Genomic DNA, 13,308 nt, shown 5'->3' with positions numbered 1-13,308 from the left:
GATACAACTCTCTCTGTATTCTTAAGTGTGTATCAATCCAGATACAACTCTCTCTGTATTCTTAAGTGTGTATCAATCCAGATACAACTCTCTTTGTATTCTTAAGTATGTATCAATCCAGATACAACTCTATCTATATTCTTAAGTGTGTATTAATCCAAATACAACTCTCTCTGTATTCTCAAGTATGTATTAATCCAGATACAACTCTCTCTGTATTCTCAAGTATGTATATATTTATCGACACACTAAGCTACAGAACTCTATAATCTCTACTGAGCAATGGTATCTGTAACCGCCCGTAACCAAATTCTATATTCCACAAAATATATTTATGTATAAGGTACATTTAAAGGTTAAACTGACCGATAATACAGTCAGGTGATAATTACGTAATATATATACAGGTAGGTTCAGGTTTCCAAGATATGGGGATTATTACAATATGTATTACAAGGATATAAAATCTTCTATTATATATGTCTATTATATTTGTCTATTATGTCTTGTTTTGTTTGTATTTATTGACCTGATATCCTACTTTCTCATGTTTTGTTTGTATTTATTGACCTGATATCCTACTTTCTCATGTTTTGTTTGTATAAATTGACTTGATATCCTCCTTTCTCTGTTTTACTTCTTTGGAATTTATTTCAATTTTTAGATTAAGATTTCCTGTTATTTGATGAAAAATAAACACCCCTACCGAATAAATCATTTCACCTCTTACAAAAACCGGATCAATCTGGACCCGTGAAGGCCTTATGGAACTTTTCCTCAAGTTGCTAAGAATTAACCCTTAAAAACTTTTTTTTAAATTAACGGCGAAATCTTTCTGAAATGATTGTTTGAAAAAGTTTACGGGATGATTATTAAATACATAATAATCACCACGTAACATTTTTTTCAGAAGGTCAAACCCATCCTTGTAAAGAGTATAAATTTATCATTTATTTAGTTAATAAATGTTCCGCCTTTTATTTACAAAAGTTTTATTGTTTTATAATTCTTAACAGCTTCAAGATTCATTCAGTGACGCCTTTACGGGTCCAAAATTATCCGGGAAAAAATGGAAACTGTTCTCAAAAATCTCTCTGCATTTTACAATAAAAAGAACCTCGTTGCTGTTCTAAATCTATATGTCTAGGGCTACAAAAACAAAGGTCGAGGCGTATTGATTATTCAAAGTCGACCCAGTGTTAAAAATTGTTGCACAATTTTCCCAGCTGTCTGGATATAGATCTGGCCTGGAGAAAAGCAAAGAGAATTGCTCATTAGACACTAATATTTCTTATACCTGCGGTTTCATTAACTAGATGAAAGTATACATCTTGTAATTACTGTAAACCTAGATCCTAAATTATGCAAATCTAAAACCAAGGGGAGATTTTTTTAAATCACTAAAAAATAATTATTAATAAGATAAGGAAAATCTTCTACTGTGACAAACAAAAATATTTTGAATTATCTAATATATAACTAGAGGAGCTACGACTACGAGGTTAAAAATAATTTCGCATAAATGTGACCGTCTCTTTCTGTCTAGTTTGTAATGTTTATATATTTATCCATGCACACCCTGTATATATATTTATCTGTGCACACCCTGTATATATATTTATCTGTGCACACCCTGTAATACGCTAGTTAGCACATAAAGGAAGGAAATGACAAAGATTATCTTGTTAAATAAACCATTCCTAATTATACCAGCTTAATTTTATGTATTGTATTTATTTTACCAGACATGTACCTATCACGGGCAGCCGTGTAGTACATTTGAATTTCCGAGCCGGGTCAACCTTTCCGGTTCCAGTTTGTACTGTATAGCCTGGACACATTTGTTCAATTCTAACAATTCGGCCATAAACCTTCCCTGGAATCATTTGAGGTCCCATAAAAAATGTGCAGAATTTTTCCGGTTAAATAATAGAAATTCTAAAGAAATTTTTATTCCTCTCATTAGCAATATAATTAGATATGTTCTGATTGAAAAATAAAGATTTTGATTTACTTTAGTTTGACGTAGGATAGATAGATAGATAGATAGATAGATAGATAGATAGATAGATAGATAGATAGATAAATAGATAGATAGATAGATAGATAGATAGATAGATAGATATAGATAGATAGATAGAAGGATAGATAGATAGATAGATAGATAGATAGATAGATAGATAGATAGATAGATAGATAGATGAATAGATAAGAAACGGAAATGTTTATGGACGTATATTAATCACTTTGTGTAATTAAAACTAGTTAATTACACGCAATTAACTCAATATAAGCAACCATACCTCACTATCTCATGAGGTAGTTCTTGTAGGGAATAGTCTCTCATAATGGTCCCGCCACCAGAAATCCTATTTTGCGGAATATTTCTTTCACAAATGTTAATTATTATTTCTAAAAATACAAATAATTTTAAAGTGTACAGTTAGTGTCATTTTTGATTCGCAATGGTACCTTTTTTTTACTTTTTAGAACTTTCTATGAAAATTCCTTATTTTCGTGAGGAAAATTGAGATCCGGTAAAGTCCAGTTTCACAGCATTCCAATTTCAGTCTAAAAACTAAGGATTTCTCTGCCATGGCTAATCAGACAAAGGGTTTAAGATTAACGTTTAGAGTAGTGGACATGTGAACATGTCTCTCTATGAACATGTCTTTCTATGAACTTGTCTCTCTATGAAAATGTCTCTCTATGAACATGTATCTCTATGAACATGTATCTCTATGAACATGTATCTCTATGAACATGTATCTCTATGAACATGTATCTCCGTGAACATGTCTCTCTATAAACATGTCTCTCTCTCTCTATGAACATGTCTCTCTATGAACATGTATCTCTATGAACATGTATCTCTATGAACATGTATCTCTATGAACATGTATCTCTATGAACATGTATCTCCGTGAACATGTCTCTCTATAAACATGTCTCTCTCTCTCTATGAACATGTCTCTCTTTGAACATGTCTCTCTATGAACATGTCTTTCTATGAACATGTCTCTCTATGAACATGTCTCTCTATCATGTCTCTATATGAACATGTCTCTCTATGAACGGAGGTTCACTTGAAAGTACGTCTGCAGTCCTGTTAAGGAGCATAGTTGTAATTATAAAACTAATTATGATTAAAATCATTAAAACTCATAAAATTTATAAACTTTAATTTCACATTTGTATTTCTATTGTGCATTAAATCACAAGATAATACTAAATAGAAATTTTACGCAAAATCACAAAAAAATAATATAGTTTTAAATTTTATATATTATTTATTTTCATTTTTGGAGAATTCAAATATTTTTTTTTGTTTTAATAGAGTTTGACTTTTAGTAGGGGTTAATGGATTTTAAGCTCGAAGTTTGAATTTATTTGTGACAAGTATACTCATATTAAAAAATCATTTTGCTGTAGACGTATTTATATGTGAAGTAAGCTTTATTAGCAAACTCGTACTTTTTAAGTAAAAGAATCAAATTCTTCAAAATGAAAGGTATCAAAAGATAAAATCGTAAAACCAGAATGAAAAATATTGAGCTTTTAAAAAGTTATGTTACGTCTTTTTCAAATATGCTAAAGTTTGCTTATTTTAGTTTTAGTAAATCTTTTTTTATATTCGCTTTAAGAATGACTACCTAACGTTCAGGTTTTATTGCTTAAATGGTTTTAATAAATGCGCAATTTGTATAATGGCAGAGTGTTCCAGATGTTTTATTTCAATATTTCTCATATATTTTTCATGTTATTCTTTAAAAAATCATTTCAAAATTACAAAAAAAAATTGAGTTTTATGTGAAAAGTTTGCATTTGAATTTAAAATTTACTGTTTCGTACACTTTTTGTTTACTCATATTGTTTATTAAGATAAGGTCAAGTATAAAAAGCCAGTTTTGTTTTTAAAGATATTTAAATCTTAAAATGAAGGTAATATTCTGTATCTTTGCTCTGTTCTGCACCACGCAAACCCTTGGGTTTGAAAGCTGTGAAGAATGCCTTGAAACTATTCCTCTAATTGGAACCTGGATCCACGAAGGTAGAGATGGGCGCATTCGGCATTTTTTTCTTTTCGTTTGTTCATCGTTCGTGAACTACCCAATTTGTTCGTTTTTGATAACATTTGTTTTAAAAAAATATCGTTCATTTTTCATCTTTTGTGTTCGTTTTTTCAGTGAATGAACGTATGAATGAAAGTATTATCGTTCGTTAAGTAAAAAACGAACGTTCGTTTGTTCAAAAAAACGATGCCCATCTCTAGGAGCAGATGATATCGCGTCCTGGCTTGAGGAGAACTATTGTCCTACTGTAGAGGATGAAGAGTGTGCTATGCATGTTAACGAGATGTATCCAACTATGCTGGAGATGATCGCTGAGGAGTTTATTATTCTTAACTCTGTCAGGTAAGATGAGTTTGGAGGGCAGGGGGGGGGAGGAAAAACCCCCCCCCCCCCCTCCCATTTTCATAAAACTAATTATTCTTTTAATAAGAACAAAATGTCAGAGACATTTCAAATTTTTGAAATTTCTAAAATTCTGTGAATAATTTCAAAAGGAATAGTTTGAAACTTTATACTTAAGTTTATTTAATATTACAAATAAAATGTTATTTTTGGCAATATCACAAAGGAAAAAATATTGTTTTCCTAGAATTTGCAACCATGTTCACGCCTGTGATTTGAAGGAAACAGATCCTATATTGAAGGTATTTATTCTACTTAGTTATTTAGTACTTAACTTAACAGTGTTGGAGAGATAGTAGATAAAATATCAAGGGACCCTCCAGGGACAGAGAGATAGTAGATGTAATATCAAGGGACCCTTTAGGGACATAGAGATAGTAGATGTAATATCAAGGGACAGAGAGATAGTAGATGTAATATCAAGGGACCCTCCAGGGACAGAGATATAGTAATAGATAAAGATAGATTACGAAGACGACATTTTTCATCTTGAAAGATATAAATGTACAGAGATGTTTTAAAGATATTCCTATTATATAGATTAACTATAGGTCGGTTGTGAACATTGGCTTTTCTTATGTCATTGAGTACTTGTGCTGTACATGAGTTCTGTAAAAAGAAATTTAAGTCAGTTTAGTCCTTCTCATGTCCTTCAGTTCTCATCAATATGATATATTGCTCAGTAAAATAAAATTCACTCCTGAGTGGTTTAATAATTATGAAATCCATTAAAACACCAAACCACCCCGCTTATCATTGAAGTAGACTTTGACCCCAAGAAGTACGAGTTCGCGGACTGTACAATTCTAGGTGATTTTGCGTACATAAGCTATCTATGTTTATTTATTTATCTATGGAGATAGTAGATAAAATATTAAAGGATCCTCCAGGGACAGAGAGAAGAATGTTCGATTAACGAAAGTTAGAAACTGTTGCCTGAGCAAAATAAAACAGGGTTTACAGGGTATCTGTGTTCATCGGAGGTGTCACTGTCTAAATGGAAGTAAATATATTAATATCTATTCAGGAAATGACATGCCAGGATTGCGATAGAATTCTTGGAGATGTCAGAGACATGCTCACTGATAGAGATCAAGTTCAAGGTTAGATTTTTCAACATTTTAGGTGACCTTCCGTGTCCGATTCATCATAGCTGATGGAGAAATCCTTTTTTCACACTCGTTTGCTTGTTTAACAAAGCTTTCAAGGGCACTTTTCGTCTTGAAATAACAATGCCTTTTAATTAAGTTTAGGGATCCTGTTGAAATTAATAACAAACACTAATGTTCTAATCTCTTTCTTTTAGCGTTTATCTATATTAGTTCTTTATCAGAAATTATGGTTTGAAATGAAATATCAAATTGCTTAACCATCAGGTTGCAAAGGTTAACAGATTAGATTGAAATATAGAAAGTTATCGACTTAATTGTGGAGTTTCTTAAAGGAACAGTGCACTTCATATTCATATTTTCATTTAACTACAAAGCATGAGATATTACAAATAAACAGTCACAATTTACTATGTAGTTTGGACCCGCCTAACCAGGGTAGGTTGTTTTGAGTGGTTGGCCAGAAGTTAGTTAACGATACTGAATATAATTGGTTACACATTATACATATCAAGTTATGTTTTTGGATAGGTAAGGAGTTGATTGGAAGGAAGGAGATTGTCAGGTGATCTGTGGCAGGGTGAGATCAGAGGGAATGTAGAGATAAAATAAAATACAGGGTGTTAAGGATACACAAACACAAATGGGCTAATAAAGTTTTATTTTTTTTATTTTTTTCTATAAAATATTTTCACACGATATACAACTAGGTTTTTCGCATATTTTTCGCATTTAAACCTCTCGTAATTCTCAAGATGAATTAATCTGCACATAAATTGACATGTCTGAGTTACAATAGTACCCTCAAAACCTTTTCTATCTAAACTGACTTGCAGAGTTGTCTGCAAAAACATATTGAGGAAATGGTGAATATGAAATCTTTTTTAAGCTGAAAAAAAATGAAGATATATTCAACATTATTGATCAGATAATGGTGCATGGTGTTGTATTATAAATCGTATATGTCCTCATTAAATTGAAACCTGCAGTAAATAGAAAACATTCAAATTCTTTAATTTTATCTAGAAATGGAACATTGGCTGGAACGTCACTTCTGCACTGAAGAAATCCCCCACTGTCCGAGATTTGTGAGGACCCACTTCTACCCAATGCATGAAATGGCAATGAGGCACTTTCTCCACCCTCATGACAACTGTGTCAGGCTGGGATACTGTCAGTAGTGCATGAGATGCAATAAGTTGGTTCCATTTTCATGCTTTTTAGAACTTTAAATGGTTCCACAAAATCTAAGAAACTTTTTTAAATTTAAAAATTGTTTGTATTGAACGTTTTGTTTTCTTACACTACGCTAAGTTTTAACCCTTAGAGAAAATAAAAAATAAAACGAACTAAAAAACGAATAAAAACTTGTTAAACAAACGATTTAAGGTTCGTTTTGCTTTCGTTTTTCTTTTAGGATAAAAATGCAGTAACGTTTAATAAAACAAATCATAATACATTAAACAACCCAAAATGAAAAATCATGGCGTTATTAATTATAATAAATATTGTTTTTCTTTGAATTATATTTAAGCTGTTTAAATCAATTAGAGTAAAGATAATACAGAGAAAATAAGTGTTTCCAATGGAATGAAAATGTTTATTCCCTTTTGAGCCTAAAAAGGGTTTTAAAGTGTAAAGAAATTGATTCTTTCCTTTAACCTCGGATTTTCTAACCCCCATATCGTTGCAACCCGATGGCGTGGACCTTACATATTTCAAACTAAGAATTATGCGGGATCAAATAATCTTAGTTTTAAATATCAAAGGTTTACAGCACCAGGTTTCTAAGATATAGAAATTAGAACATTTGAGTTTGAGACAAAGAATTAATTTTCCTTGTATGTTGATGTTTACGAAATGCATTATACAATAACTGGATAATCTGTTTCAAGTTTATCTTAATATAGTGAGAACTAGAAAACCGTGGAATAGGAAGATTACCTTAAAGCAAATAGTTTTATCAAGGTAGTAACTGATGTAACATATTTTACCGCCTTTTGACCAAAATTACCGACCTATAGGTTAATTAACGTCCCTAGGGACAGTTATGTAAAATAACCACCCGTTCGATCTGCGAAGTTTTCGGGAAAAAATTAATCCATTTCCATCTCAAAAGACGATAAAATTGTGTACAACTATTTTTTTCGGGAAATTACAAATTTTACTTTACCACGGGTTCTACAAAACATTTCTCCCTGAGATGGAATTTAAAGAATTTGAGCCGCGGTTTAAATCCGTCAAAATCAGCCAAAACCCGGTTTAAATTTAGCGCCGGCTTAAATCTTGAAACATTTGATACAATTTTAAGTGGAACCAACCATATTTAAACCGCGGCTTAAATTTAAACCGCCGCTCAAATTTAAATTCGGCCACTGGGCTCTGTATGTTTTGTAAACAAAATTGATCTTGGGAACCCTTGGTAAAGTAAAATTCCCTAATTTCCCTGTAAAGCAATTGTAAATAATTAAAATCACTAATTAGTTGAAATGGGACTATTTACGCTGTACGATTGCTAGGTATCAGCTCAGGTTCATTTGACTAACTAAAGTCGATACTTGATGCTAAAAGTCGTTTTCATGTTCTAAAGTTTTCTGGTTCTCTCTGTATAATACACCTTACAGGTGTAGAACAATTAAATAAGACGTTGAGTTGAAATTGAATTAAAAACGATAGAAACAGACTAGGTAAAATTGTTCATTATTTTTTTTACTTAACGATAACTCAAAAAGCATATTGGTCTGAGGCTGTATAAAGGAATTGAGTCTTTGTCACAAACTCAGATTTTCTAATACCTATATATTTGCAACCCAATGTCGTAGACCTTAGATATTTCAAACTATAAATTCTGTAAGATCAAATAGCCTAAGTATGAAATATCAAGGGTATCCGCCATCAGGTTGCAAGATATAGGGATTAGAAAATTTGAGTTTGTGGCAAAAACTCAATTTCTTTGTCTACTTTAGGGTAAAAGCGGGGCTATTATATCTACTGCCTGAGTCCTTAGGCATACTGCCTGATCGCCTTATTTTATCTTTACCAGACTAAATCTATATTAAGACCTACTTCTAGTCATTGAATTTTAACATTTTATAGCTCTTTGGAAAGCCTATAACGAAAAGGAAGCAAATAGCACAATTACCGCAAATAAATTTAGCGTCAGTGAATTTGCACAGTTTTAGTTTTTCTTGAATAAAACGTTAATGTTTAGAAAGTTTTGCAAGCATTTTTGCATAATTGAATTCGCTGGGTCAATACTCAATGGCTTTACAAAAACGTTCAATTTGTTATAATTCGCGAAATTATTTTGTTTTGCACACTTTTTGCTAAGTAACTAGATTTTGCAATAAATTATTATATGTTTTTCTTCAGATTATTGAACTAGAGTCTAAGGGCTTCCAAAAAATGTATCAAATATTATAGATTTGTATCAGAATAATATATATTGTTTCTGATATTTTTATTTTATTTTTGTATTATTTATTTATTGTATAAATAAAAATAAACATTTTAAACAAAATTCAAATTGTCTTAAAGTCCATGAACAGTTCAGTTTAATGTAACATTACCACTTTTGATCAATTAATTAATCAATTTTAATTTTCACAGTATCCCAGTCCATTGCAGTTGTCTTTGGGGTGAAGGAAGTAATGAATTGCCATTTCATGCATTGGGTAGAAGTGGGTCCTCACAAACCTCGGGCAGTGGGGGATATCATCTGTGCAGAAGTGACGTTCCAGCCAATGTTCCATTTCTGAACATTTATTATTATTAGTTTTTTATATGATACAATCTGGAGTGGAATTTTTAAAAAATCGATTTCGTAAAAAAAATGTAGATTTTTTAGATATTAACCCTCGGGTAACAATTGGTTTCCTGAGGACATTTGGTCTAAATTTTTGGCCAAAATTTAGTCCTAACATCTCCTAACATCCTATAGACATTGAGAAATCAATTTCAGAATGATTGGATAATAATTAAGCCTGTGAGCTAGAGAAAAAAGTGTAAAGTCTTTATATCTGAGCAAAGAGCTTTATTATATAGATATAGGCTACAGCTAAAAATTCATCGGTGTGCGAAACTTTAAATGTTAAGAGGTTTTCTTTTCTAAATTTATGACTTTAAATATTACAATAAACGTCATTATAGCTAAAATTGTGAGGTTAAGAAGGCCCAATTAAGTTAAAAAGTAATTTGATAAGTTAAAAAAAACTGTTTGCTTTGTAACGACATCAATTACGCTTCTCTGATAATCCCTATATTTTTCTGAACCATGTTTTTTTTTTTTTTTCAGAATTAAAATTTAAACTTAGTATTTGATTTTTTAAAAAGTTTATACTGTGGATATTGAGTTAAGTAATAAAAGCAAAGCTCTAATCTGAACAAAAGTGTTGCCCTGTGGACGTTTTTTTAAGGAACTTATCGATAGAAATAATTGTATTAATATCAAATATAAATAACTGATTTTTTTCATATCACATGCAATCTATGTTCTTTTTTTTAAAAATGCACATTATTATGTATTCAATGCGTTTACTACAAAAAAGATTTAAATTGCTTTAACAAGTCGATGTCTGTTTTTACAGTTAATTTTTTTTTCAAATAGCTTTATTGAGTTTTTCTTATACCTGTTACAGTTTCTTTATTGGTGAGTATATGCTTTATTTCCTCTAAATAATGCTTGCAGTCGTCACAGGTCATCTCCTAGATGATAAAGAAAATAATGCTTACAGTCGGCACAAGTCATCTCCTAGATGATACAGAAAATAATGCTTACAGTCGTTACAAGTCATCTCCTAGATGATAAAGAAAATAATGCTTAGAGTCGTCACAGGTCATCTCCTAGATGATAAAGAAAATAATGCTTACAGTCGTCACAAGTCATCTCCTAGATGATAAAGAAAATAATGCTTACAGTCGTTACAAGTCATCTCCTAGATGATAAAGAAAATAATGCTTACAGTCGTTACAGGTCATCTCCTAGATGATAAAGACAAACTGACACAAAACATAAGTTAGGAAGGTTTGTGAAGTAGGAGAGTGAAATTGTACAAAAAAAACTAACATTTTTTTCGTAAAATCGAACTCAAGGCCATTTTGATGTACTTAAGTTTGTGATAACTATTCTTTCGATTCTCAGTACTTTATACTTATAGTTTTTGGACAGAAATTTTGTTTTTATCGAGATTTTTAGATTTTATCTTGTCCCGAGCTGTGATAATTGCTTCCATAGGCTTTATTTCATTTTACAAAAAATGTGATTAAGTAAAAACCTCACCTTGAGCATTGGATTTCTTTCCTTCAGGTCACAGGCCTTCAGGTGGTTACAGATTCTGGAGATATTTATTTAATCAGTACGTTATGTTGCAGTATCGTTGAGCGAAACTCCCGAGTTTCCTTTTTGGGGTAAATACTAAATACATTTGTGCAGATTTTAATCTAAAATAGACAAAAAATAAAGAATTTAAAGAAACCTCGGGAAACAATGTTTATTAACAAAAATATTCGTATCTCCAAAACTGTCTGACCTTCTTCATAAACCGGGTTTATGATACTGGGTTTCATTACAATACTCTGTCTTAAGTTTCGGGCTCTGACGATAGAGACAAAATTGGACTGTTCACACTAAATGCCTTAAAATGACCCACTTAACTTAGAATCTCAAAACCAAGCTAAGATCATTCCCGTGGGTCTACCGAGTTCCCCAATCAAAAGTTACGATCCGACATTCAAACAGACAGAGATTACAACGTCATATAAATAGATACCAGACGATAGAAGCGAAATTGGAACACTAAATGACTTAAAATGACCTGACAGCATCTAGAATAATAAACTCCTCAGCAATCATCTCCAGCATAGTTGGATACATCTCGTTAACATGCATAGCACACTCTTCATCCTCTACAGTAGGACAATATTCCTCTTCAAGGTAATTAGCAATGTTGTCGGCAGCAGCATGGGTCCAGTTTCCTAAAAAAATTATTGTTAAAATGATTGAGTTTTTGCCACAAACTCAAAGGTTCTAATTGGATATATTTGCAAACTGATTAGGTAGATCTTTGATATTTCAAACTTACACTATTTGATCTAGCCTATAGGTTGAAAGGTCTATAGGTTGAAAGGTCTATGACATCGGGTTGCAAAGGTAACGGAGTTAGCAAATCAGCGTTTGTGGCAAAAACTCATTCCTTTATGGCATGCAACAATTTTCATTTAATCCCGCCGGGATATTTTCATTGAAAGATACTTGGAAAATCTACTAAGGCAAAACAAAATCCGCAAAATCCGCAAGCCCTCGGGTTAATCATTGAATCCTTGAATCCCCTCTTTAAAAAGGAATGTCATTTACTCTCATACAAATTAGAATCAATGGAAATTTGTCTGAGAGTAAATGATACATTTCAATAAGAAAATGTGTCGATTTAACGGATTATGGTTATGCATTGAATACATCCACTTGACACTTAAAATTACGCATACAGTCCCTTTAAAAGAGTTTACCTATAAGAGCAACAACATCAAGGCACTCCTCACAGCTTTCAAACCCGTAGGCCTGGCCAGCCAAGCATAAAGCAAAGATAAACAGTGAAGTCTGCATTTTGATTTTCAGGTTTTAGAATAATACTTCTTTTATATACTCATCTTTATCTTTTTAAGATAAAACTATCTACGCAGAAATCATCTGTTTATTTTATTTTTCGATTCTTAATAAGAGTAAACAACATGTTCAATAATAAATGTTTCTTTTGAATTTTACACATAGTTCTGCTTGTCTGTTTTTCGGATTATTTTTTGTGGTAACTTACATGGAATATTTAATTCCGGTTAAAATTTCAAATAGTTTCATTAAAATATTGCGACATGCAAAAATGTTAAGTCACCAATGAAATCAGAAAAATCAGCATTTTTTGTTTCTTGGGCATTGGAAGCACGTTTTGTATTCCCTACAAAAGTCAACCTACTAAACTTGAAATTTTTAAACCAAGTTAAGAACAATTTCCGGTTTTATTAAGTTATCCAATCAAATTTAAGGCAAATCGGTCAAGGAGTTTATGAGTTTTTATTGAATATGCAAACAGACAGACAAACTGAGATGGTTACTACTTTAATTAAATAAAAATAGTGACAATATTTATCTAATATTATTATAGTACTTTGTAGATAAAAGGGGCATAAATGCGTTTTAAAAAAGTTTTTTATGTTTTCCAAGTTCTCTCTCTCTCTCTTTCTAACTTTCTCTCTCCGAGTCCCAGTAGGATTTTGTAAATTGTCTATTCCATATTATTGTCTTAAAGATCCTCTGAACCATTGAATCCATCCTGCCGGATTTCCTCGCATTAAAGTAAAAACGGAAGATCAAAAAAGTGTTAAGGGATTGTGCACTAAAATTCGGAAAAAAAGCCTGTTGTGTTCCCTTTTCAAACCAACATTTTTTGAGAGTAAGAATTTTTGAACTTTATTCAAAAATCTGAACGACCCCTTTGAAATATTACGTAATCTATATTTTATACTGCTTTAAAGGGACCGTTCACTTATTTGGGTAATTTCAGGGTAAACTAAACAGCCTATCAGCTATTCATCGGTAATAGTCTTACTTTTTAAAGACATCTGTGGCCGGAGAAAAAGCCGATTTTTCGTTCAGAATTTGAGCGCAAAGGGACGGTCCCTTTCTATACACACAATTTGATGTTTTTTTCAGTAACAACAGCCCAATAAAATTT

At 31.7% G+C, this 13,308-nt stretch overlaps 2 protein-coding genes across 2 annotated transcripts; one reads left to right on the top strand and one right to left on the bottom strand.

The window, feature by feature from the left end:
• Positions 1 to 3,911: 3,911 nt before the first annotated feature.
• LOC111712883 (uncharacterized) lies at positions 3,912 to 7,127 on the top strand. Its single transcript, XM_023487635.1, has 5 exons — positions 3,912 to 4,051; positions 4,274 to 4,415; positions 4,663 to 4,717; positions 5,503 to 5,578; positions 6,611 to 7,127. Exons 1-5 carry the CDS (start codon positions 3,937 to 3,939, stop codon positions 6,763 to 6,765), a joined length of 543 nt encoding a protein of 180 aa, XP_023343403.1. The 5' UTR covers positions 3,912 to 3,936; the 3' UTR covers positions 6,766 to 7,127.
• Positions 7,128 to 9,092: 1,965 nt separating this feature from the next.
• On the bottom strand, positions 9,093 to 12,200 carry LOC111712881 (uncharacterized). Its single transcript, XM_023487633.1, has 5 exons — positions 12,089 to 12,200; positions 11,398 to 11,557; positions 10,863 to 10,917; positions 10,213 to 10,288; positions 9,093 to 9,338 (listed from the first exon to the last, which is right to left on the bottom strand). Exons 1-5 carry the CDS (start codon positions 12,183 to 12,185, stop codon positions 9,181 to 9,183), a joined length of 546 nt encoding a protein of 181 aa, XP_023343401.1. The 5' UTR covers positions 12,186 to 12,200; the 3' UTR covers positions 9,093 to 9,180.
• Positions 12,201 to 13,308: the final 1,108 nt, after the last annotated feature.

This window comes from Eurytemora carolleeae, unplaced genomic scaffold (assembly GCF_000591075.1).
Source record: "Eurytemora carolleeae unplaced genomic scaffold, Eaff_2.0 scaffold1344, whole genome shotgun sequence".
Lineage (NCBI taxonomy): Eukaryota > Metazoa > Arthropoda > Copepoda > Calanoida > Temoridae > Eurytemora > Eurytemora carolleeae.
The sequence above is the reverse complement of the archived record's forward strand: the minus strand, read 5'-3'. Positions and strand labels throughout refer to the sequence as shown.

Bases quoted from the DNA above. Each gene is read 5' to 3' on its own strand.
- LOC111712883 (XM_023487635.1), top strand. From the start codon at position 3,937: ATGAAGGTAATATTCTGTATCTTTGCTCTGTTCTGCACCACGCAAACC. The intron at 4,416-4,662 runs GTAAGATGAGTT...TTGTTTTCCTAG, and splicing joins ATTATTCTTAACTCTGTCAG to AATTTGCAACCATGTTCACG. The intron at 5,579-6,610 runs GTTAGATTTTTC...AATTTTATCTAG, and splicing joins TGATAGAGATCAAGTTCAAG to AAATGGAACATTGGCTGGAA.
- LOC111712881 (XM_023487633.1), bottom strand. From the start codon at position 12,185: ATGCAGACTTCACTGTTTATCTTTGCTTTATGCTTGGCTGGCCAGGCC. The intron at 11,558-12,088 runs GTAAACTCTTTT...TAATTTTTTTAG, and splicing joins TGATGTTGTTGCTCTTATAG to GAAACTGGACCCATGCTGCT. The intron at 10,918-11,397 runs GTCATTTTAAGT...AAATATCTCCAG, and splicing joins ATTATTCTAGATGCTGTCAG to AATCTGTAACCACCTGAAGG.